Genomic DNA, 20,473 nt, shown 5'->3' on the forward strand with positions numbered 1-20,473 from the left:
GCGCTCGGAGGGGCCCCGCGGTGTTGGAGGGAGGGATCGGCTCCAGCTGTGGCCGTGGGTGGGTGGGGGCATCGTGCCCAGCTGTGGAGCGGCGCGCACAGCCTCATTTAAGCCCGCCCGCAGCCCCTCACATGATGGGAGTGTGACGGGTCCTGGCACGAGGTAACGGCGATGGCGCTGAGCAGAGTCCGTCTGTTCCAGCCCCGTGGGGAGGGCACCCGGCTGCTGCCCCAGGTAATCCCGGGGCCCCCACTCCTTTCCGACGGGATCCCTTACCCGTGTACCCCACGTCCCCCCCACCCCTGGGTAGCTGCATCCCTGGGGGTCTCTATAGGGATGGATCTGGGGGTCCCTTAGGGTCAGAATCCTTGGGGTGCAGACGTCCGTGATGTGCTGGGCTGGGTTTGGGGCTAAGTAAGGCTGTGTAAGGTGGCTCCAGGAGCCCGTGACAGTGTCTGGCTATGGGATAAGGTCCATGGGCTGGAGGAACATTTCTGGGGTGCTGTGAGTGGCTTCTCTCTCCGTGCAGGCATCCAGGCTGGTGGAGCTGCCCTACTCCTCCTTTGACAACGATGAGGATGACGACACAGCCGAGCAGGATCCTGGGGTGTGGTACCCTGACCCCCCCAAACTGAGCCCCTTCAGCCACTGCGTGCGCTACGTGGCCTTCCTCTGGAACCTCCTCTTCCTCCTGCTGGGGCTGCTGAGCCTTGCTGTGGGGGTCTGGGGGCTGCTGGCCAAGAGCCCCCTGCCCGGGGGGGTGCCCCTGAGCTCGGACCCCATGCTGCTCTTCGTGCTGGCGGGGCTGGGGGCCAGCGCCGTGTCCCTGGCTGGTTGCCTGGGTGCCTTCCGAGCCAGCCCCTGCCTGCTGCGCTTCTTCCTGGGTGCTGTGCTGGCCTTCGGGGGGCTGGAGGTGCTGGGGGGGCTCCTGCTGCTGCTGGCGCGGCGGCGGCTGCGGGACGCGCTGCGGGACCTGCTGCTGCTCTGCCTCCTGCGCTACCAGGAGGATCCCGACCTGCAGTTCCTGGTGGATGAGGTGCAGCGGAGCCTCCAGTGCTGCGGCCTCGAGTCCTACCGCGACTGGGAGAGCAACCCGTGAGTCGGGGCCAGGGGGTGTGTTGGGGACCCCATCCACGCCACGGGGCTGAAAGCCTCCTGTGTGGGACCCCCATCCACGCCACGGGGCTGAAAGCCTCCTGTGTGGGACCCCATCCACGCCACGGGGCTGAAAACTCTGTTTGGTGTAGGACCCCATGCCCATCATGGGCAGAAAACTTCTTTTTTGGGACCCCATCCCTGTTCCTTGTGGGGTCTGTGCTGAGGATTCGTGTTTGGGGTGGTCCAGAAAAGAGAGGGATGAGCTGGCACCCGCAGATGGTGTCTGCTCTGTGGCTGGGGTCGTGGTAAACCCATCCCCACGCCCCAAATGTTCGTGACCCCACATCTCCGTGTCCATCCCGCAGGTACTTCAACTGCAGCGCCCCGGGCGTGCAGGCGTGCGGCGTCCCTGCCTCCTGCTGCCAGGACCCGCTGCAGAACGGCTCCGTGCCCAACATCCAGTGTGGATTTGGGGTGCTGGGGCTGGGGGCAGCGGCAGCAGGGGCTGTGGTGCACACGGGGGGCTGTGGGGCCGCGCTGGGCGCGTGGCTGCGGGGCCAGGCTGGGACCATCGCCACCGGTGCCACCGTCCTGCTGCTGCTGGAGGCCGTGGGAGCACTCATGGCACTGAGGGTGCTGGGGGATATCACGGCTGTGAGGGTGTGGGAGTGAGGGCAACGTGGGCATTGGGATATGCAGAGGGTTGGTTTGGTCCCAAATAAAGTTTTGTCAAAATCCTGAACCCGTCTGTGTTGTGTCCATGGCACCATCGCCACTGGTGCTGCTGTCCTGGGGTGGGAATTTGGAGATGTCTGGGGTGCTGGTCCAGCCCCAAATAAACCTTGTCAGAATCCTGACCCCATCTGTGTCCTGCCCATCCCACCCCAGGATTGGGGAGCCACTTTCCCTCCTCCCCAGCCCACAACACTGACTCCTGAGCTCATTTGGATTTAATGAGAATTTTTCCAAGCTGAGCCCCCCCAGCACAGGGGGGCCTTGACCTACACAGCACTACAGGGTGGGTGAGCCTGCCAAAATCCTAAATGATTCCGTACTGAGCCAGCTCGTGCAGCTCCAGGTGGCTGAAGGCTTCCCAGGGACAGATGACAGTGATGTCTGAGGAGAGAGGGGACAGAGGTTGTGGCACTGTGATTCCCCACAGCCCCTGCCCCCCTGCTGCCGAAGGGGTGGCATTCCCATACCTGTTCCCAGCCCCTCCATCCCTGGGATGTCGTCACCAAACCTGCAAGGAAAGAAGGATTGTCTGGCCTGACCCCAGGCAGGACCCCCCCAATCCCAGGGCCCTTCCCCACTCACCCCTGCACCCCCTTTTTGGGGGGTTTGCTCTTGAACTGCCTCGTCTGTCTCTGCTTGAACTTGGGGGGTCCCTTTCGGGGGGTGGCGGGACCCCCGGTGACCCTGGTGGCCGATTTCAGCTCCGGTTTGGGGGGCTCCAGGCTCATGGCTGTGGGGGGCTGCAGCCCCGGCTCACCGCGTTCCCTGCGCTCCTCACACCCTCTGCAGGGAAATAAAGGGGGGCACCAGCTTCTCCTCCCACCCTGTGCCCACCCAGGCTCTGCAGAGCCCCCTCCCCACAGTGCTGACTCAGCTCAGCCATTAATCCCCAAAGGCAGGGAAGGGAATCCCAGGGGCACCGGGGCTGCTGCTGCTCCTTCCTCCCCTGTCCCCCACCCCACACAAGCTGGGGACCCCCAGGTCACTGCCAGGGCCCTCCCATGGCTTGCCCCAGGTCTGTGCTGGGGTGTGGGCTGGTAAGGGGGAGCAGAGGATGGCCCACAGCACCAGGAGTGGGAATTTTGTGGCACAAGCTCAGCATGAGGGATTTGGCTCTGGTGCAGAGCTGGGACCCTGGGAACAAGGATCCAACCCAGGGAGCTGCTCCTGGATGTTTCTGGATGCAGGAAGAGCAGCAAAGCAGCCCCACATCCCTCCCAGCCCCGAATCCCTGACTCACAGAGTCCCACGATTCCAGAGCTGCTCCCTCCGTCCTGCAGCCCAGAGATGTTCTGGGGGCTTTTCGGGGAGGGAGATTTATCCTGCCCGGGGGTAATAGGATTATTGACCTCCCTTCTTTCCCCAGGGGTAATCCAATGTCCTTCCCCTGCTCTGGGGGGGAGGAGGGGTCAGGATTAGCCCTGACCGGGCTGGGTGGGCAGTGGATCCTGCATGGGGGGATCCCATTCCCAAAGAGAGTGATGGATCCCATTCCAGTCTCCAGCCCAGCCTGGGTGGGGGTCCTGGTCCAACAGCCCCTGCCCACACTCGGTGTCACTCCAAAGCTGCCCTAATCCAGCACTAAAGCAATTAAAAACAGACTAATCTCAGCACACTTTAATTGAACTTCAGCCCCTGCCACTAATTGCAATTAGTTGGGCTCTAACAAATAGGATTAAAGGGATCCAGGAGTGTTTTCCATGGAGAACCACCTACTTCCCTGGCTGTTAATTGGGTTCATTAGTGAGTGACACTTGAGGGTTTGGTGGCTTCTTGAGGACCCTGTCCTGGGATCATGTGGGAGGTCTGTGTGGGTCTCAGTGGCTGTAAATCCCCCAGGATGGAGGGGGGGTTTGGGACAAATTTATGGGGATTTAAGATAGAGGCAGAAAAGGCACCTTGGAGAGGAGCCTGGCAGGATGTGACACCAGGGACAGTGACAATGTCCTTGATGTGAGGCTGCTGCTCCCCACGTGCTCGCTGCCACACGCTGCCTCCCCGAGCCCTCCCCCTAAGAGGCTTTGTGGTGCCAGTGGGGAGGGGTCTGGCGCTGCCCCCAGCCCTCCCCATCACCAGGGCACGGCCAAGGTGCTGAAAATCCCCCCAAGGTGCTTAAATTCCAGCTGGGAGCACAGGAGGAGGAGGAGGAGGGCTGCCCTTGGCAGGGATTTGTCACGCTGGGGAGGACACAGCAGCCAGCTCTGGGAAATCCGGGGCTCAGCACAGGCCTGAGCCACCTCCTGTCCCCAAGGGAGGTGACCCGACCTGGCGTGACACCCCCGGGATCCCGTGCTCAGCACACAACAAACACTATAAATAACCCAAGTCCGGATCCTGTCACCCCAGGGGTGTCTGCCATCATTTTGGGAGGCTCATTCCTTCCTGGCACGCAGCCTGATCTCCATCCTGAGGATCATTTTGATGTTTTCATCCTCCACGTGCTGCTCCACGGCCGCCAGGGCCTGGGCTCCGCTGTCGCGGTGCCGCTCCAGCAGCTCCTCCACGTAGGCCACCCACACACAGTTGGGGCAGCCGGTCCCGCAGCAGTGGGTGGGCGGGGGGGGCACTGGGGGGGCTGCAGGAGGGTCCCCCCTGTCACCATTAGGGGTGGCTGTCCCGCTGTCCCTTCCTGGAGTGTCCGAGGTGCCGCTGGACTTTGCTGCAGTGTCCGAAATCCCCCGGGGGCTGCAGGTGTTGGTGGGGTGGGGGCACGGGGCCCCTTCTCTGGGGCTGTTTGGGGGCTGCAGGGAAAGAGAAGATCCCCAGTGCTGGTGCCAGTCTTGGGGGGCACTGCTGCACCCCCAGTTCACCCACAGGAACCCCAGTGTACCCCAATCCCACAGCACCCCAATTCACCCACAGGAACCCCGGTGTGCCCCAATCCTACAGCACCCCCAGTTCACCCACAGGAACCCCAGTGTACCCCAATCCCACAGCACCCCCAGTTCACCCACAGGAACCCCAGTGTGCCCCAATCCCCAGCACCCCAATTCACCCACAGGAACCCCAGTGTACCCCAATCCCCAGCACCCCCAGTTCACCCACAGGAACCCCAGTGTACCCCAATCCCCAGCACCCCCAGTTCACCCACAGGAACCCCAGTGTACCCCAATCCCACAGCACCCCAACTCACCCACAGGAACCCCAGTGTGCCCCAATCCCACAGCACCCCAACTCACCCACAGGAACCCCAGTGTGCCCCAATCCCCAGCACCCCCAGTTCACCCACAGGAACCCCAGTGTACCCCAATCCCACAGCACCCCAATTCACCCACAGGAACCCCAGTGTACCCCAATCCCCAGCACCCCCAGTTCACCCACAGGAACCCCAGTGTACCCCAATCCCACAGCACCCCAATTCACCCACAGGAACCCCAGTGTACCCCAATCCCCAGCACCCCAACTCACCCACAGGAACCCCAGTGTGCCCCAGTCCCCAGCACCGCCATCTCCCCCTCCCAACACCCCCAATTCCTGCCCCTGGTCCCCCGCTTCTCCCCTCAGTCCTCATCCCGTCCTTGTACCCTCATCTCCACCCAAGCACCCCCTTGTCCCCCCGTCCTCGCTCAGATCTCCCGCCCAGCACCTCTTTGCCCCTCCCGAGGACTCTCCCGTGTCCCCCCGTCGCCAGCCCCTCATTGTCCCCTCCGTGTCCCCTCCGTGTCCCCTCCGTGTCCCCTCAGGGTCCCCCCGCTGTCCCCGCTCACCCCCCGGCGCGCCCCCGCGAGCCCCCGCGCCCCCCTCAGCAGCATCCGGCCGCAGGCCCTGGCCCCGCCCCCGTTCTGAGTGACAGCTCTCCCATCCAATGGCAGCTCCGAGTCTCCAGCAAGGCTGGAGTGATGGGGGGAGGTCGGACCAATAAGCAAAAGGGGCGGGGCAAAACAATCCGGAAGTGGCGGCGAAACGGGCACATGAGGAGTGGCGGGACCATGGCCCGGGGACCGGGACGGGGACAGGGACAGAAACCGGCCCGGGGACCGCGACAAAAACCGGGATCGGGACCGAAACAGGGACAGAGACCTGGATTGGGACCGAAACAGGGACAGAGACCGGGATCGGGACCGAAACAGCGACAGAGACCTGGACTGGGACCGAAGCAGGGACAGAGACCGGGATCGGGACCAAAACAGGGTCGGGGACCGGGACCGGGACAGAAAGCGGGACCGGGGTCGGGACATGGACCGGCTGTCCCGCTGCGCAGCAGGTCAGTGCCCGCGGGATCCAATCAGGATCGCTCCCGGTTTGGGAGCTGGACCCCCGCGGGGTGTCGGGGTCCCGTTCTCGGTGTCTGCATCCTGATCGGGACCGTGCCCGGTCCCGATGTCTGCCCCTGCTGACCCTGATGTCTCCCCATGCCTCGGTCCCGGTGTCCAGCCATGCCTGAGTCTCAGTTTTCCGCTGTGCTCAAATCCCAACATCTTTCCATACCTGGATCCGGGTGTCCCCGTACCTGGATCCCGGTGTCCCCGTACCTGGATCCCGGTGTCCCCATACCTGGATCCCGGTGTCCCAGTGCCTGGATCCTGGTGTCCCAGTGCCTGGATCCCGGTGTCCCAGTGCCTGGATCCCAGTGTCCCAGTGCCTGGATCCCAGTGTCCCAGCCTCCAGGTCCCGGTGCTTCCACGGAGTCCTGTCACTGTTCTCATTTTCCCCAGGAAGGAGAAGAAGGACAACATGAAGCCCAAGCACCCTGACGAGCAGGAGATCCCGTTCCGCCTGCGGGAGCTCATGCGGAGCCGCGAGGCCCTGAAGCGCCCAGATCCTGGGAAGAGGCAGGTGGCAGGTGGGACACGCAGGTGGCCCGAGCAGGTGGCCAAGGCCTGGCCCAGGAGCCCATGGCATGGCTGGATCCTGCCATGGCACATCCTCCTCTGTCTGATGATGTCCCACCTGTGCTCTGCCAGCTGGAGGGACCCCCATGGTGTCCCCTCTGCAGAAATGTCACCTGTCTCTCCTAGAGAAGAAGCAGCAGCAGGAGTCCAAGGGCCCCAAGGCCTCGGGGGACATCCCTGTGCCCAAGTTCCGGAGGGGCAAGGGGGAGTCGGAGCGTTCCTACATCTGCCGCATGGAGCAGGAGGTGCAGCACCTCCTCTTCCTCACGGAGAACCAGCTCCAGCGGGAGCCTGAGAAGGAGGCGGCGGCTCCCGAGAAGTCCAAAAGGAAAAAAGAGTGAGAGCAAGGCCATGGGAGCCGGATGGGGCCAGCCCATGCCTGTGCCCAGTTCTGCAGGGCAGGTCTGGTGTTGGCACGGCTGTGGCCCCATGGGGGTGGATCTCTTGGAACCGAGCCACAAGCCTGCTTCACCCTCCTGGGGGAAAAGCTGTGGGGGGCTCCCATGGGGTAGGGACTCATTCCTTGCTCCCTGTCCGCTCCTGAGCCTCACCTGTAATGCGGCTCTTCAGGTTTCAGAAAAGGAAGCTGGAAAAAGCACGGAAGAAGAAGGAGGAGAAGAAGGAGGACATGCTGGAGAAGAGCCTGTTCCAAGGTGGGAATGGAGTGGGGGGGCTGAAGTGACCCCCAACCTGTGGGGAGGAGCTGGGCTGGGCACCCCGAGGGTCTCCCACTGACCCTGGCTCTGGCTTCACTTGCAGACACGGTGCCGTTCGGAGAGGTGGTGACACAGCCACCCACCATCACCTCACGGCCCAGGGGACGGGGTCCTGCCAAGCAGGTGAGCTCTGGGGACAATGCCACCCTCCCCTTGGGTACCTGGGACAGTGGCAGCGACCTCAGTGAGCCAGTGACAGCTCCTTGGAGAGCAGTCCTGGTGTCTCACCCTTCATTCCTGAGCTGGTCCATCTCTGCCTGCAGGCTGGACGGAAGCAGCTCCTCCTGACGCCTCGCCTGGCCCGGGGCCAGGTGTCCCCCGTGTCCCCTGTGTCCCCCGTGTCCCCCGTGTCCCCGGGGATGTCCATGGCTCGCCAGCGCATCCTGCAGGAGGAGCGAGCCCGCGTCATCCAGGCCTACAGGGACATCCAGAGGCGCAAACAGCTGCAGCGGGAGCGCGCCCGGGCCGGTCCTGGCTGAGGACTTGGCACTTGGAAGGACATTGCTCTGATGCTCTTGTGTCACTGCTGAGCCCTGGGGTTTCCCACAGCTCCTCACTCCACGGCTCAGCACTGGAGTGGGGTCCCTGCGGTGCCACGGAGTAAAAAGTGCTAGTGGGAGCTGAGTGTGAGTGTGTCTGTGCTTCCAGTTCCTTAGGGATTCCTTAGGGATTCCTTAGGGACACTGCTGTGCTGGCAGGTGGCAGTCCCAGGCACGTCACAGGCTGGCCCTGGCAGGGCTCTGGTGGGGGCAGGAGCCCCTCAGCCATGAGGAGACCCCAGTGCCTGGCCAGCCCAGCCCGCTGGGAGGACAGTGAGGCAGTGCTGGTGACATGGAGCGTGCCGCAGGGCTCACCTGCACGGTGTCACTTGCCTTTTTTGTCACTGTTGGTGACCCTGCTCGAGCCCCAGGGCTGCAGCCACACACAGCCCTGCCCTTGGCGTCACTGCCCGTGTCCCCGCCTGGCCCTGGTCACGGTGACCCCGGTGCCAGGTGTGCTGCCACCACCCCGGTGCCACCTGCCACCACCCTGCCATCCCCGCGGGCAGCCCCCGGCTCCGAGGAGGCTCCGGGGCTGCTCCGGGCTCGGCGCAGCCGTGTCTGCCTCACCTGGCCGGACAAAGGCGCCGCTGTTCCGCGGCCCCGGCGGCACAAAGCGTTCCCTGTTGGAGCGGGGCCGCCCCGCGCTGCGGCCGGCGCTGGCGGGGCCGGTGGGATCCCGCTCTTCCGGAGGGGCTGGGCACGGCCCGGGGCCGCTGCGCTGTCCCCTGCCACGCCGCAGTCTCTGCGCCTTGTTTTGCTGTCCCCAGAGTGTCCCCAGGGAAGGTGGAGGTGCCTTTGGGGGATCACGCGCTGTGCCATGCGGTGCCCGCGGCCGCGGGGAGGGCGTGTTGTGGTGACAGTGGCCCGGGTGACACCGAGTGCCTGGTGCTGCTGGGCAATGTCCCCGCTGCCGCTCGGCACCAGGTAAACACAGGTGACAGGTAAACACGGGTGACGCAGCACAGCCCGGGGGGCACGGCCACATCCTGCTGCAAACACCCTCAGCCGTGTCCCCGGAGCCCTGGGCTTGTGCCAGCTGAAGGCACAGCGGGGACATGATGAGTGCCACACTCCCGCTGCGTGTCCCTTGTGTGGACACCCACCGGGCAGCCCCAGCGCCGCCATCCCGGCTCCAGCTCAAGGAGACCGGGTCACCCGCTGCCCCCACGGAGCCATTCCAGCCCTGAATAATTCATGGCGCTGCTGGCCGCAGGCTTCCTGCCCGGAGGAGGAGGAATGGCTGTGGAGGGGAAGGCAATCCGAGCGGGAAAACCACCACGACCTTGGCACGTCCTCCGTGCTGTGCCACCTCCTGCCCGGCACCATCTGCCCACGGGATCCCTGCCCAGGGATGGGGGATGGGGGTACGAGGACCCTGCCCAGGGCTCCCCCCAATGCTCCCTGTCACTCCCCTAAATGGGGGCATGGAGCAGAGCCCGTGGGAGCAGCTGGTGGGATTGGGGACACCTGGGACCCCCATCACAGCCCACCTGGGACAGCATCGTAGGAAAAACCACCTTTATTGGGGTGACCTGAAAAAAAGGAAATTTGACAGAGAAAGCCACAAGGAGGGTGAGGGGCCCAGCTCCCTCCCCACTCCCTGCAGGGGTCCCCGAGCCCCGAGGGGGGAAGGCACCGAGAAGGTTGCCAGGGCTGTGGGGGGCTGGTCCCCAGCCCCAGCAAGGCACTGATGCCCTGAACCCACAGCAGACACCCTGCCCAGAATTGGGAAAACAGGACAGAAGGAGGCAGAGCTGGGGACAGCTTCGTGTCCCCTTGTGCCCTGCAGTGGCCTGGGGCCAGCTCAGCTCGGGGTCCCCAGGGCTGCAGGGGGTCAGAGTGGGGCCGGGGGCTCGGTGCTGAGGGTCCCAGGGGCTCCCCAGCTTCGCAGGGTCCACGGCCCGGGGAAGTTGGGGTGTCTGTGCATCACAAAGGCAGCGAGGCGACAACAGGGGGTGTCCCCACAGGAGCCAGTCCTTGAGGAGGGGATGTGGGGGTCCATGGCCAGGTGGGACAGGCAGGTGGGAGCGCTGGCTCTGGGGCTGCGTCCAGGAATGCCACGGGCAGGAACCAGCTCTGGCTGCCAGCCAGGGTGGGATTCACTCGTCAGGGCGGGATGAGGCTCGGCGAGCCCTGGGGAGCGGGACGGAGGGGCCGTGGCTGTGCTGGCGCTGCGGGAGCTGCGTCACGGGGGCTTCACCACCGGTTCCTGCTGTACGGGGACTGCACCTGCGGGCAGAGCGCGGTGGCACTGCGGTGGCACTGCGGTGGCACTGCGGTGGCACCGGCACCACGGACATGTGACCCACCGGGGGGAGCTCTGGGTGCCGTCACCATGGCAGGGCAGGACTTTGCCCCTGCTGCAGCCACCGTTCACCCACCTGGCAGCTGCGGGTGTCCCTCGGGATGCTGCAGTGCCGGGACTGCGCCGCGAAGGCGTCCTCGGCTCGGAGCGTGGAGCTGGCACTGCCGGGCATGGGGCTGGTGGAGGCACGGGGCAGGATCACGTCGTAGGGACCTTCGCTCTGAGGGACAGACATGGGGGTGGGAGGTCACAGCACTGGGAACACCCCAGCCCCATGGGGTGGAAGGCTTGGGAGGTCCCCACCCCATTACAGCAGCCATTGGGGGTCACAGGAGGCTCCCACCCACACCCCTGTCAGGATGTGGCCACCCCTGGTGTCACACTCACCGTCCCTTTATGCATCAGAGCCATCTCGGTGGGCTGGTAGACGCTGGTCAGCAGCTGCCCGTTGTAGCCACTGTATGGAGACACCGGCTTCTTGGCTGCTGAGACACAGGGACAGTCACCACGGAGCCACTGCCACCCCACTGGGGCTCCCTGTACCTCGTTAGCAGCTTTAACGAGCTGACTCAGCAGCTCTGTGCCTTTCCCTCGGGACACTCCTGTCCCCAGGGGTGGCATCCCTGCTGCCTGGCCATGGCTTGTTATTGTAGGGTCTCTGGGGTGCAGGTGCTGCTCGGGGGGACCCTCCCTCCCCCATGGGGTGCAGACACCTGGCCACGTGCCCGCCCACGATACCCACTGGGACTGTCACCACCCCGTGTTATTGCAGGGTCTCGTGGGCCTGGGGCGGAGGGGCAGGAGCCGCGGGCACCCCACGCCAGGCAGGGAGTTCCCTGCGGCTGCTGGGCTCAGCCCAAACTGGTACACCCAGCCCGCCCAGTTCTGGGGAGCCACAACAGCAGCAGGCGCCAGCGCCGGGCAGGTCACTGCCAGACGTCTCATCACCCTCCCCACCGCTGCCATCCCCGCTGGGGACATCCCCCAGGGGGACAGTGCCCGCTGGCAGCCCTGCCATGGTGGCGCCCACCCTGGCGAGCGCTGTGCCTACCAAAGGACGGCTCATCCATGGAGAACGCCTTGTTCTCCACGAACATGCTCTGCGACTTCTGCTCCTTGAGGATGGTCTCGTAGCCCACCCCACGTGTGGGGTAGCCATCGTCCTCGAAGGCCTGCTCGGGGCTGCGCCGCGTCACGTGTGTCACCTCGGGGATGACGTAGAGCAGCAGGAAGGCGGCGGCGTTGCAGACCAGCGCGATGGCCAGCGTGGGGTCATCCCAGCCGGGCTTGTGGCCGGCACGCTGGTTCCCATACAAGTACATGATGGTCCACGCCAGCCAGATGGCCGCGGACAGGCCGGTGGTGGCCAGGATGAAGGCGCCGTGCTTGCGCCAGCGGCCGTAGCGGCCACAGAGTGTCCCCCAGGCCGTGCCAAAAGCGGCCACCAGCAGAGCCATGACGTAGATGAGGGCCATGACAAAGTCAGCGTCCGCCAGCTGGCAGGGGTCTGCAGGGCCACCCTCTCCCCGAGCCACCGTGATGATGAGCCACTCGCTGTTGATGATGACCTCGACCGAGGCGAGGGACAGGGCCAGCGCCAGCGTCACCCAGCCCCGCGGCGCCCGGTTCCGCCGCGCCAGGAAGTTGAGGGCCACGGCGTGCGCCAGCAGGCAGGAGAAGCAGATGCCGAAGAGGACGCCGAAGAGGAAGCGGCGCGAGGTGCAGGTGGAGAAATCCGGCCCCACGATGAAGTCGAAGGTCAGGCAGAAGAGCCCGAAGGTGCCCACAAGGAAGAAGACCTGCGTGGCCACCAGGCTCTTCTTCTGGTGGTCCTGCACGAAGGGCAGGCTGGCCACCAGGACGATGGTGAGCACGAAGGTGGTCACCACGCCGAGGCTGGCCACTGCTTCCACCCCGATGCCCCAGCCCGCCGAGAGGTCACAGAGGTTGTAGTAGAGGGAGGAGAGGTGGTGGCCGCAGCCCGGGGGGGGCGTGGGCTGTGCGGTGGCCGTGGGGAGCAGGGCCAGCAGCACGGCCGGGGTGCCCATCCTGCACCGTGGCATCCAGGGACCCTGCGGGAGACAGCGGGGTCAGGGCACAGGCACTGGGGATGGGGATCAGCTCCCAGCTCGGAGCATCCCTGCCTGTGGTCCCAGTGCTGAGCAGGGGGGCCCTGCTGGCACAGCTGAGCTCACCCAACACGGCCAGGGAGATGCAGATGGGGGCAGGCAGCCACATGTCCCCATCTCACCTGGAGGCTGGTGGCAGCTGAGGAGGGGCTCAGACCCTCTGTGCCCCACATGATCCCTCCCAACAAGGGAATTCTCTGGAGCTGTTCTGATTCCTTCCTCCAACCCCTGACAGCTTCCCAGGAACACCAAATGTGGGCCCAGACAAAATGGCAAAGGTGATACTGGGGGATAGGGCTGTCCCCTTGCCTTGTCCCTCTGTGTCACCACGTTCCTGTTTCCACTTCTCCCGTCCCACTTCCCTCTGGCTCTGGGCACCAGCCCAGTGCAGGTTGCATGTCCAGCCTGCTGGCACGTAGGCAGCAGCAGCCTGGCACGGCACAGCACAGCACGGCACGGGGTCCCAGTCCCTGTCCCCACTGTGTCCACCCCGTTCCTGCTACCCCACGGTGGGCAGGGGGAAGAGGAGGCAGCAAAGAAGCTACAGCCTCATTGCTGGGGGAGGAAACCGAGAGGAGACCCCAGCAAGGACATGCCGGGGCGGGGAGCCCCGGTCCCCCGAGGGGCGCCCCAAACTGGGCACCCTCCAGGCCCGGGATGGGGACAGGGACCCGCAGCACTGCGCTGGGACCGAGTCCCTGTGCCCGCGGCTTCCAGGAGCTCTGCCACCCCCGGTTCCCACCGTGTCCCCCAGCCCGCCTTCCCCCCCACCTCCAGCCCGGCACCCCGGCATTTTTCCCCCGGTTTTCCCCGCGCCCCCGGCTGCTGCTCCCGCGCCCCCAGTTCTGCTCCTCCTGCAACCCCGCCCGGTCCCTCGCATCGCCCGCCGGCTTCCCCCGCTCCCCCGGCCCGGTCCCGCCGCACTCCCGTCCCGCTTCCCCTGCCCCTCCCGCCGGTTCCCCCCGCCCGCTCCTCCCGCACCCCCATCCCGCACCGTCCCGGTGTTTCCCGGCGCTCCTGCCCGGTCCTGGCCCCGAAACTCCGCCGGAGCCGCCCCCAGCCCTCCGGCCGGAGGAGCTGCGGGGGCGGACGGCTCTCGGTCCCGGTCCCGGTCTCTTCCCGTCGGCGCTGCCGGTGCCCCCCGGTCCCGCAGGGCTCGCCCCCACCTCCCCGTCCCGCTCACCGGCCGCAGCCCCCGGTGCCCGGCGCTCCGCTCCCCCCGTGCCGAGCCGAGCCGAGCCGAGCCAGCCCCGGTGCCGCCGCACCGTGCGCCTGCCTGGCCCGGCCCCTCCCCGAGGTGCGGCTCAGCCCCGGGAGCGCGATTGGGGCCGGCCGGGACCTGCCCCGCCGCACCGGGGCACGGAGGGGCTGATGGGGGGAAGAGCCCGCACTGGGAGGGGAGGAACTGGGGGGACCCCACCTGGCCATCGGTGTGATGAGTCTGGGGGTCTCAGCCCGGCCCTGCTGCACATCAGGAGAGACCCTCAGGGGACAAGGGACGGAGCAGCGGGGTCTGTGTCACCCACAAGGGATCTTCCACCTCCGGTGGGCTCTGGGGTGGGAGCGGGAGTGGCTCTCCACAGGCGGCCCCACCGATAACCGGCCTGGAGGGGCCTCCCGCAGGAATGTCAGCTGATGGATAAAGCCGGAGCCTTGGCAGGGCAGCAGGGCCCGGAAAACCTCAGAGAAACCCCAAAAAAAACCCTTTCTGCAGAGGGCCGGGGAACAGGGCAGCCCCAGCTTGGGGCACCGGCAGGGTTTGGTGGTCCCTGCCCCAACGGGGGTGGCCGCGACCCTGGAGTTGGGATGGGCACCCCACAATCACCCCATTCATCCCTGGGGATGGGGAAAAGCCCCGGGAGATTTCGGGCACCCCGGGGGCTCCGCCAGCCCTCGGAGAGGCTTCCAGGCCGGCGCTGCTATTTCGGGAGGGTGAAGCAAGAGGGTGAAGGATGCAGAGGAAAGTTCAATGTGCCTCCGGCAGGGCCTGCCCCAATCCAGGCTGGGATGAAAACAATCCGGGGAGAAAGGGCAGCAGAGCCGCCAGTGGCAGGACCGGATCCCACCGGAACCGGCGGCGGCCGTGGCACAAGGAGCGGCGCCCGCCGGAGCCCCCGGGGACAGGACGGTGTGTCCAGGCTCAGCGCCACCTCCACCCTCCCGCCCTCTTCCTAAAGATTATTTGACTTCATGATGGTTTTTGGGATTGGAGGCGAGGAGCTCTGCAGCCCTCGTGCCTCAGTTTCCCCGGGGATTTGGAGCGCTGGCTCCAGGGCTGGGCAGCCGGGAAAGGCTCAGCCTTGGATAAGCGGTGCTGGGAGCGGAGGCCGCTTGTCCTGCCGCCCCCACACCGCAGCCCGGCCTCTCCACCGGCTGCTTCCTTCCTCCGGAGGCTTTCCCGGCTGCTGAGTCAGCACGAGACCCCCGTGACCCCCCGTGGGGCCACCGGCAGCCGTCCGTCCCGCCGAGGCTGCCCCGCCGCCGCGCAGCGTTTGCCTTTGTGTCCCCCTCCCTGGCGGGTGATTTCCTCCTCCCCTTCCCACGGGAACCCCCCCATCCCCCCACGGCGGGTGATTTCAGCCCCTTTCCCACGGAGACCCTCATGTTCCACCCCCTGTGCTCTTTTCCGCTCCCTTTGCCCATAGGTACCCTGCCCGCGTTTCCAGCCCCCGATTGCTTGTTCCCGGCGTTTTTAGAGGTCCTACAGAAAGACCCCAACAGGCTGCGGGGTCACTGGGGGTGATGCCCACCACGTGCTGCCCTCGGTTTCCTCTCGGGGTGGTGAATCCCTGGCCCTGACCTCTCGTCACGGGCAGAGCCCGATCCCGGCTCCCGGTGCTCTGGGTGGGCTTGGAACCGCGATCCCAGCGCTGGAACTGGGCAGAACTGGTCCTTCCAGCACAGAGGCCACAGTGAGGGGCTGCGATGTCGCTCAGCACCGGGACCTGGACCCTGGCCAGGCTCTATCCGAAAACATCAGCACGCCGGGCGCATTTTTTCCAGGCTTACCTTTCCTCGGGAGCCGCAGGGACGCGCGGCTGGCGCGGCTGGCACGGCTGGCACGGTGGCACGGCTGGCTGAACCCCGGCTCCCCTCGGCAAGGCGAGAGCCGGACCTGCAGCCGGGGGTCCCTGCTGCCCTCCCAGAGCCTCCCTCCGCTCCGGCCGGGGCTCGGAGCCGTTCCCTCGCTCCGGCGGACGCCGTCAGCACATTTCCACCTCCTTTGCCAAGTAAATACGCACCGGTTGGCACAGGGGGGCCGCTGGCAATCGAGGAGGCCGGTGGCAATCCCGGAGCTCCCGCCGAGGGTTCCCGAGGCAGCCGAGCCCCCCGCCCCGCGGCCCCTCAGCCCCTCAGCCCCTGCCCGCGGTCGGGTTAATAACTAATCCCTTCCCGGTTCTGCTCTCCTCACGTGCCAGAATTAATGGAGCGAGAACCTCCCAGGTACCTCTCGCGCCACCGGGTCGGGCTTTAACCCTGTCCCCCGCGAGGGATCCGGCCTGGGATGAGGTGACATCCCCGGCGGGGTCTGTCCCCGCGGGAGAATGACTCGGGTGCGGGGGCAGGCTGGGTCCGTGAGTGGGTCAGCCCCACACCCTGGGGGCAAAGGCTGCGCCCCATCCTCACCCCAGTGCGGGCACAGCCAGGGCTCGGGGGTGGGCGGGGGGTCTGGTGGGGTTTGGGGGCGTCTCTGTGCCCTGCCAGGAGGTCCTGCTCCCCCCCACGGGCACCCCCTGGGTCTGTCCTGCCCCGTCTCGCGAATCCGAGCGGAAGGGCCGGACGGTTTGGGGGGATTACGCTAAGGACCTTACGGGGAATTAGGGTGGCGGCAAGGCTGGTTTGGGGTCTGGGGGTGCCAGCTCCCTGTCCCGGCAGCGCCAGCTCCGCAGTGTCCCATCCCTGCCCTCTGCTGGCAGCTGCGGGCAGGCTGGCACGGCACGGCCGCTCCTCCAGTGTCACACCAGTTCGGCACTGGTGTAACTGGGAGGGTAGCACTGGGTGCACCCGATGCAGGGGGATTAATGGGTGGGGGCCAGGAGCTGTGATCCTACCACACATCCAGACCCCACTGCTGGGGACAGCAGATCCTGTGGGTCCTCCCTCCAGCGCTTCCAGGCAGCAGGGCGGGGGCACGGGGTTGGGCAGGGCAGGGGGACCCTGTGCCTGAGGTGGTGGTGCTGGTGCCTCCGTTCCAGCTGCCCACAGGGAGCCGGAGCCAGGCAGAGTTTTGGTCTCAGCACGGCAGTTTATGGACTGGCACCCAGCGGGCGCCACGTCCTTGTCAGGGCTCGCAGCAGCTCACTCGTGCCCTCCACCCCTCACCACGGGCAGCCCCTGGGCTCTGCAGGACCCTCGGTGCCACTGAGCTGGGACATGTCCTGGATGAGTTCCCTGGATGAGTTCCAACGTTGCGTGAGGGGCTGAGCACGGGCAGGGCTGAGCTGCCCATCCCGGCGTGCTGCTGCCAGGCAGGCACCACAAAATATCCCCAAATGAGTGTCTGGGCACAGCCAGCTCCTCCTGCCGGCACCACCAGCATCATCCCTGGCTGGAGGTGGGGTGTCCCTGGGTCCCGGTGCAGTGCGTGGGGCTGGGTGGGCACCAGGACTGGCACTGCCCTGCCTCAGAGCGTGGTGCTGCCCAGCATCTTCAGCGGTTTCAGGGCCGGGGGTGGGAAGTGAGCACTGCCTCGGCGGGAGCCCTGCCGGGGCTGTCCCCGCAGCACCTCGCCCACCGTGCGCCGGAAGGTCTGGCTGACGAAGCAGTAGAGGAAGAAGTTGAAGGAGGTGTTGAGCATGGCCACCATGTTGGCGATGTCCAAAGCCAGGTGCACTCGCCAGTCCCTCCTGACCGAGGCCACATAGAGGTGGCACATCATGACGACGGTGCGGGGAGCCCAGAGCACGACGAAGACGGTGGTGACGGCCAGCAGAAGCGCCGTGGTCTTGCCGCCCCCCGCGCGCCTCCGCCGCTTCAGCTTGCGGATGATGATGGAGTTGGTGGCCAGGAAGATGCTGCAGGGCAGGAAGTAGCTGGTGACGCAGTGCAGCCACTTGAGCGCCGTGTCCAGCGCCGTGGGCGGGTCGGCGTCACGCCACATGTCCAGCCACCAGTAGAAGGGGATGCCGGTGGCCAGCGCCACGGCGAAGACGGCGGCGATGATCCTGCGGGTGCGCCGCGGGTAGGACACCGTGCGGTAGCGCAGGGGGTGGCACAGGGCCACGTAGCGGTCCACGGTCAGCAGCACGGTCACCCAGGTGGACGCGTGGTTGGCTGTGAACTCCAGCACGTTGACGGTGTGGATGAAGGCGCTGGGCACCGCCCGTGCCAGGATGGCTGTCTGCAGGATGAAGCCCACGAAGATGATGAAGACCTGGGTGAGGATGTCGGAGGTGGTCAGGGCCAGCAGGTACCAGTAGGACGATTTCTTGGTCCTGGTGGCCAGGCGGGACAGGGCCACGGCAGTCAGGATGTTCACTGGAGGGAGGGCAGCGATGGGTGGAGGTGAGAGCTGGAGGCTCACAGTCGCAACCCCGCAGCTCCTGGACCCTGGGGCTGCCCAGGCTCCAGCTGAGGGGAGCTATAAATATCCCAGTGCTGTGGGGATTTGCTGGGCTGATTAATCTCTTCCGTGTGCCAGCCCAAGCAATGCAAATACCATCTGTCCCCATGGCAGTGGCACCTGCACAGCCGGGCACCAGGGGCAGGTCTAAGGCTGGGGGGAGCACCTAAAGTCCCTCCATCCTGAGGACTTTTCTTTTCAGCCCCCAGCACCCTCAGCCCCTCACCTGGCAGCCCCAGCCCCAGCAGGACGCTGTAATACACGATGGGGACGATGCCAACCAGGCAGGGTGACCTCTCCAGCTCTGGCTCCGGCTCTGACCATGCCCATGACACCGCCGTGCTGTTGGGCACTGGGACCGTCATCTTCCACCTCGGATCGGCTGTGAGGAGAGACAGAGAGCAGCAAGGGCTCCTGATGGCACCTGGGCATCATGTCCCAGCAGCCAGAGCTGCTCCTTCTTTATTCCTCAGCCCCGTTTTTGCAGAAAACCGGATTAAAACACCATGTTCTTGGGCAGCTGCCAGCAGAGGGAGGCTCTGGCCCCCAGCCCGGGCTGGGTGCCGCCAGACGGCTCCCAGTGGTTGCAGAGAAGACCCAGAGGTGCAGATAGGGGGTCTCCAGTGGTGCCGATAGGGGGTGGCCATCTCCAGGCTGCCAGCTGGGTCCTGGAGGAGCCTGCCAGCGGCCCTGCCCACGGCCCTGCCCGAAATCCCCGCCCGAATCCGGATCCTCATCCGTATCCGCATCGCTATCTGTGCCCCGATCCCTGCCCTATCCCTGCCCCATCCCTGCCCCATCTCTGCCCAATCCCTGCCTCATATCTGCCCCATCCCTGCCCTATCTCTTCCCTGTCCCTGCCCCATATCTGGCCCATCCCTGCCCAATCCCCGGCCCATCCCTGTCCTATCTCTCTGCCCGCTCCCCACGCCCGGATCGTGCCCACCCTGCCCTCGCCCATTCATAAATTAGGGGGGCTCCACCCCCTCCCGGGCTCTGCGCCCCTATTGGCTCAGAGGAGCCAGGCCCCCCCAATCGGAGAGGGGTTCCCCGGGAGTGCTGAGGTCAGAGCGGAGCGCTGCGTTCTGATTGGTCAGCATCCCCCCAAATTTGCCTCCCCCGAGGGTCCGCCAACCCCGGTCCCAGTGCCGGGGAACGGTGCGGGATAATGGGAGGTCCCGGGATCGGAGGTTATGGGGGGCAGTAAATCCTGCTATTGGGGGTCATGGGGTACGGGGGGTCCTGGGATCGGGGGTTGTGGGGTGCAAAAGGGGGTCCTGAGCTCAGGGAGGGGGCGCGGGGCACCACGCTGCTCCCAGTCTGACCCTGGCCCCAAGGACACCCCAAATTTCCCTTGTAACAGGCACCGCAGACACTCGAGGCTTCGGGGCCAGGGTTGGAGGGACGGTCATGTCTCTCTCCCGTTCCGGGACCCCCAGGGATGGATATCCGCTCCCCCAGAAGTGCCCGCGGTGTGTGTGGGATCCTGGGGGGTCCCACCTCCCCGACCTCCGGACGGGACTAAAGCAAGATCGCAGCCCGAGGGAAAAGAAGGGGGGGATGGAGGAGCAGAGGGGTGCCAATTAACTGCAAATTAGCTCCGGCTCATCAGCAGGAGGTCCCATCCATCCACGTCCCCCGCGGAACTGGGGCATCGATCGGCTGCAGCCGCGGCGCGAGCGCCTTAACCCTTTCCCAGCCCGATCCCCTTTGTGCTGCTGCGGGGGGCGGGTTCGCTCTGGGCTCCCCTCTGCTCCCCCTTCCCGGGCTCCCGCTCCCCAAAACCTGCGGGACAGGGACTGTCACCTGGATGGCCCCAGTGCCACCCGCCGGGCGTGCAGTGCCACCTTCCCCGCGCTTGGTGTTCCCCACGGACGTACCGCTGTCCGTGTCCCCGGCAGTGTCCCCGTCCCCTCCGGGCTCCGTGTCCCTGCCGGTGTCGCTGTCCCCGCCGGCACCCGCAGCATGGCACAGCCTCCCGGGGAGCGGGACACGGGGCGGAGGGAGAGCGCCGTGGGCAGAGCCACGGGCAGAGCCGCGGGCTGGGCTGGCTGGGCACCGGGACGTCACCGGCCCTTGGCTCCCGCGGGGGCCAGGAAAGGGGTCACCGGGGAGCTCCGAGGGAAGGCGACAGAGCAGGAGGGATGGTGGTCCGGGGGCAAGTGGGCAGCTGGGTCCGCGGGCACCTCTGAAGAGCGGGTGTGCGCACATGGGTGTGAATCCTGCGTGTCCCTGCTGGGCTCTGTCCCGGCACTGCCAGGACACCGTGCCCGTGCCTCAGTTTCCCCAGCAGCACAGGGAGGGGGCTGCTGTACCCTGCCGGTCCCCGGGTCCAGCTCCGTCTTTCCAGTGCCCCAAAGCCCGCGGGGCGATGCCCTGGCACTGCTGCCTGGCACAGGTCGCTATGGTGAGCCAGCCCTGCCCCGCCTCAGCAGCAATCTCCGGGCCGGCACAGCTGCTCCCGCACCTCACCGCAGGCTGGGGGATGTCACCGTCCCCTGGTGACCTCCAGAACCAGCCCCGTGATCCCCCGTGTCCCCTCATGGTCACCTC

At 66.2% G+C, this 20,473-nt stretch overlaps 6 protein-coding genes across 13 annotated transcripts; 2 read left to right on the forward strand and 4 right to left on the reverse strand.

Annotated features, from left to right (window-relative positions):
* Positions 1 to 150: 150 nt before the first annotated feature.
* On the forward strand, positions 151 to 1,838 carry TSPAN10 (tetraspanin 10). Its single transcript, XM_056506086.1, has 3 exons — positions 151 to 234; positions 530 to 1,095; positions 1,464 to 1,838. The coding sequence occupies exons 1-3, from the start codon at positions 172 to 174 to the stop codon at positions 1,768 to 1,770; spliced, it is 936 nt and encodes a 311-aa protein (XP_056362061.1). The 5' UTR covers positions 151 to 171; the 3' UTR covers positions 1,771 to 1,838.
* A 193-nt stretch (positions 1,839 to 2,031) lies between these two features.
* PDE6G (phosphodiesterase 6G) lies at positions 2,032 to 3,348 on the reverse strand. Of its 2 annotated transcripts, XM_056505560.1 has the most exons (4): positions 3,074 to 3,348; positions 2,416 to 2,616; positions 2,301 to 2,341; positions 2,032 to 2,214 (listed from the first exon to the last, which is right to left on the reverse strand). In XM_056505560.1, exons 2-4 carry the CDS (start codon positions 2,559 to 2,561, stop codon positions 2,138 to 2,140), a joined length of 264 nt encoding a protein of 87 aa, XP_056361535.1. In that variant the 5' UTR covers positions 2,562 to 2,616; positions 3,074 to 3,348; the 3' UTR covers positions 2,032 to 2,137. The 2 variants fall into 2 exon arrangements, with proteins under 2 accessions (XP_056361535.1, XP_056361536.1); XM_056505561.1 differs by having other exon boundaries at positions 2,416 to 3,348.
* Positions 3,349 to 3,435: 87 nt separating this feature from the next.
* On the reverse strand, positions 3,436 to 6,344 carry OXLD1 (oxidoreductase like domain containing 1). Its single transcript, XM_056505559.1, has 2 exons — positions 6,284 to 6,344; positions 3,436 to 4,574 (listed from the first exon to the last, which is right to left on the reverse strand). The coding sequence occupies exons 1-2, from the start codon at positions 6,323 to 6,325 to the stop codon at positions 4,206 to 4,208; spliced, it is 411 nt and encodes a 136-aa protein (XP_056361534.1). The 5' UTR covers positions 6,326 to 6,344; the 3' UTR covers positions 3,436 to 4,205.
* Positions 5,713 to 8,011, forward strand: CCDC137 (coiled-coil domain containing 137). The gene is made up of 6 exons (XM_056505557.1): positions 5,713 to 6,037; positions 6,489 to 6,616; positions 6,792 to 7,002; positions 7,236 to 7,318; positions 7,425 to 7,504; positions 7,645 to 8,011. Exons 1-6 carry the CDS (start codon positions 5,745 to 5,747, stop codon positions 7,858 to 7,860), a joined length of 1,011 nt encoding a protein of 336 aa, XP_056361532.1. The 5' UTR covers positions 5,713 to 5,744; the 3' UTR covers positions 7,861 to 8,011.
* Positions 8,012 to 9,427: 1,416 nt separating this feature from the next.
* On the reverse strand, positions 9,428 to 16,492 carry GPRC5C (G protein-coupled receptor class C group 5 member C). Of its 7 annotated transcripts, none has more exons than XM_056505549.1 (6): positions 16,410 to 16,492; positions 15,367 to 15,578; positions 11,280 to 12,300; positions 10,616 to 10,710; positions 10,305 to 10,448; positions 9,428 to 10,152 (listed from the first exon to the last, which is right to left on the reverse strand). In XM_056505549.1, exons 1-6 carry the CDS (start codon positions 16,414 to 16,416, stop codon positions 10,120 to 10,122), a joined length of 1,512 nt encoding a protein of 503 aa, XP_056361524.1. In that variant the 5' UTR covers positions 16,417 to 16,492; the 3' UTR covers positions 9,428 to 10,119. The 7 variants fall into 7 exon arrangements, with proteins under 7 accessions (XP_056361524.1, XP_056361528.1, XP_056361530.1 ...); XM_056505553.1 differs by lacking the exon at positions 16,410 to 16,492 and adding an exon at positions 16,170 to 16,403; XM_056505555.1 differs by lacking the exons at positions 15,367 to 15,578; positions 16,410 to 16,492 and adding an exon at positions 15,600 to 15,706.
* A 489-nt stretch (positions 16,493 to 16,981) lies between these two features.
* Positions 16,982 to 20,131, reverse strand: GPR142 (G protein-coupled receptor 142). The gene is made up of 3 exons (XM_056505556.1): positions 19,801 to 20,131; positions 18,147 to 18,302; positions 16,982 to 17,835 (listed from the first exon to the last, which is right to left on the reverse strand). The coding sequence occupies exons 1-3, from the start codon at positions 20,129 to 20,131 to the stop codon at positions 16,982 to 16,984; spliced, it is 1,341 nt and encodes a 446-aa protein (XP_056361531.1).
* Between the last annotated feature and the right edge of the window lie 342 nt (positions 20,132 to 20,473).

Source organism: Oenanthe melanoleuca, chromosome 18, assembly GCF_029582105.1.
Source record: "Oenanthe melanoleuca isolate GR-GAL-2019-014 chromosome 18, OMel1.0, whole genome shotgun sequence".
Classification (NCBI taxonomy): domain Eukaryota; kingdom Metazoa; phylum Chordata; class Aves; order Passeriformes; family Muscicapidae; genus Oenanthe; species Oenanthe melanoleuca.

Coding starts and splice junctions, on each gene's coding strand:
- TSPAN10 (XM_056506086.1), top strand. CDS start 172: ATGGCGCTGAGCAGAGTCCGTCTGTTCCAGCCCCGTGGGGAGGGCACC. Junction 235..529: donor GCACCCGGCTGCTGCCCCAG/GTAATCCCGGGG, acceptor CTCTCCGTGCAG/GCATCCAGGCTGGTGGAGCT. Junction 1,096..1,463: donor CGCGACTGGGAGAGCAACCC/GTGAGTCGGGGC, acceptor TCCATCCCGCAG/GTACTTCAACTGCAGCGCCC.
- PDE6G (XM_056505560.1), bottom strand. CDS start 2,561: ATGAGCCTGGAGCCCCCCAAACCGGAGCTGAAATCGGCCACCAGGGTC. Junction 2,342..2,415: donor CCCAAAAAGGGGGTGCAGGG/GTGAGTGGGGAA, acceptor CTTTCCTTGCAG/GTTTGGTGACGACATCCCAG. Junction 2,215..2,300: donor GATGGAGGGGCTGGGAACAG/GTATGGGAATGC, acceptor CTCTCTCCTCAG/ACATCACTGTCATCTGTCCC.
- CCDC137 (XM_056505557.1), top strand. CDS start 5,745: ATGAGGAGTGGCGGGACCATGGCCCGGGGACCGGGACGGGGACAGGGA. Junction 6,038..6,488: donor GCTGTCCCGCTGCGCAGCAG/GTCAGTGCCCGC, acceptor CATTTTCCCCAG/GAAGGAGAAGAAGGACAACA. Junction 7,003..7,235: donor AAGTCCAAAAGGAAAAAAGA/GTGAGAGCAAGG, acceptor GCGGCTCTTCAG/GTTTCAGAAAAGGAAGCTGG.
- OXLD1 (XM_056505559.1), bottom strand. CDS start 6,325: ATGGGGACACCGGGATCCAGGTACGGGGACACCGGGATCCAG. Junction 4,575..6,283: donor ACGGGGACACCGGGATCCAG/GTACGGGGACAC, acceptor CTTTCCCTGCAG/CCCCCAAACAGCCCCAGAGA.
- GPRC5C (XM_056505549.1), bottom strand. Junction 10,449..10,615: donor CTCTGATGCATAAAGGGACG/GTGAGTGTGACA, acceptor TCTGTCCCTCAG/AGCGAAGGTCCCTACGACGT. Junction 10,153..10,304: donor GGGACACCCGCAGCTGCCAG/GTGGGTGAACGG, acceptor CTCTGCCCGCAG/GTGCAGTCCCCGTACAGCAG.
- GPR142 (XM_056505556.1), bottom strand. CDS start 20,131: ATGTGCGCACACCCGCTCTTCAGAGGTGCCCGCGGACCCAGCTGCCCA. Junction 18,303..19,800: donor TGCCGGGGACACGGACAGCG/GTACGTCCGTGG, acceptor CTCTCCTCACAG/CCGATCCGAGGTGGAAGATG. Junction 17,836..18,146: donor GCTGGGGCTGGGGCTGCCAG/GTGAGGGGCTGA, acceptor CCCTCCCTCCAG/TGAACATCCTGACTGCCGTG.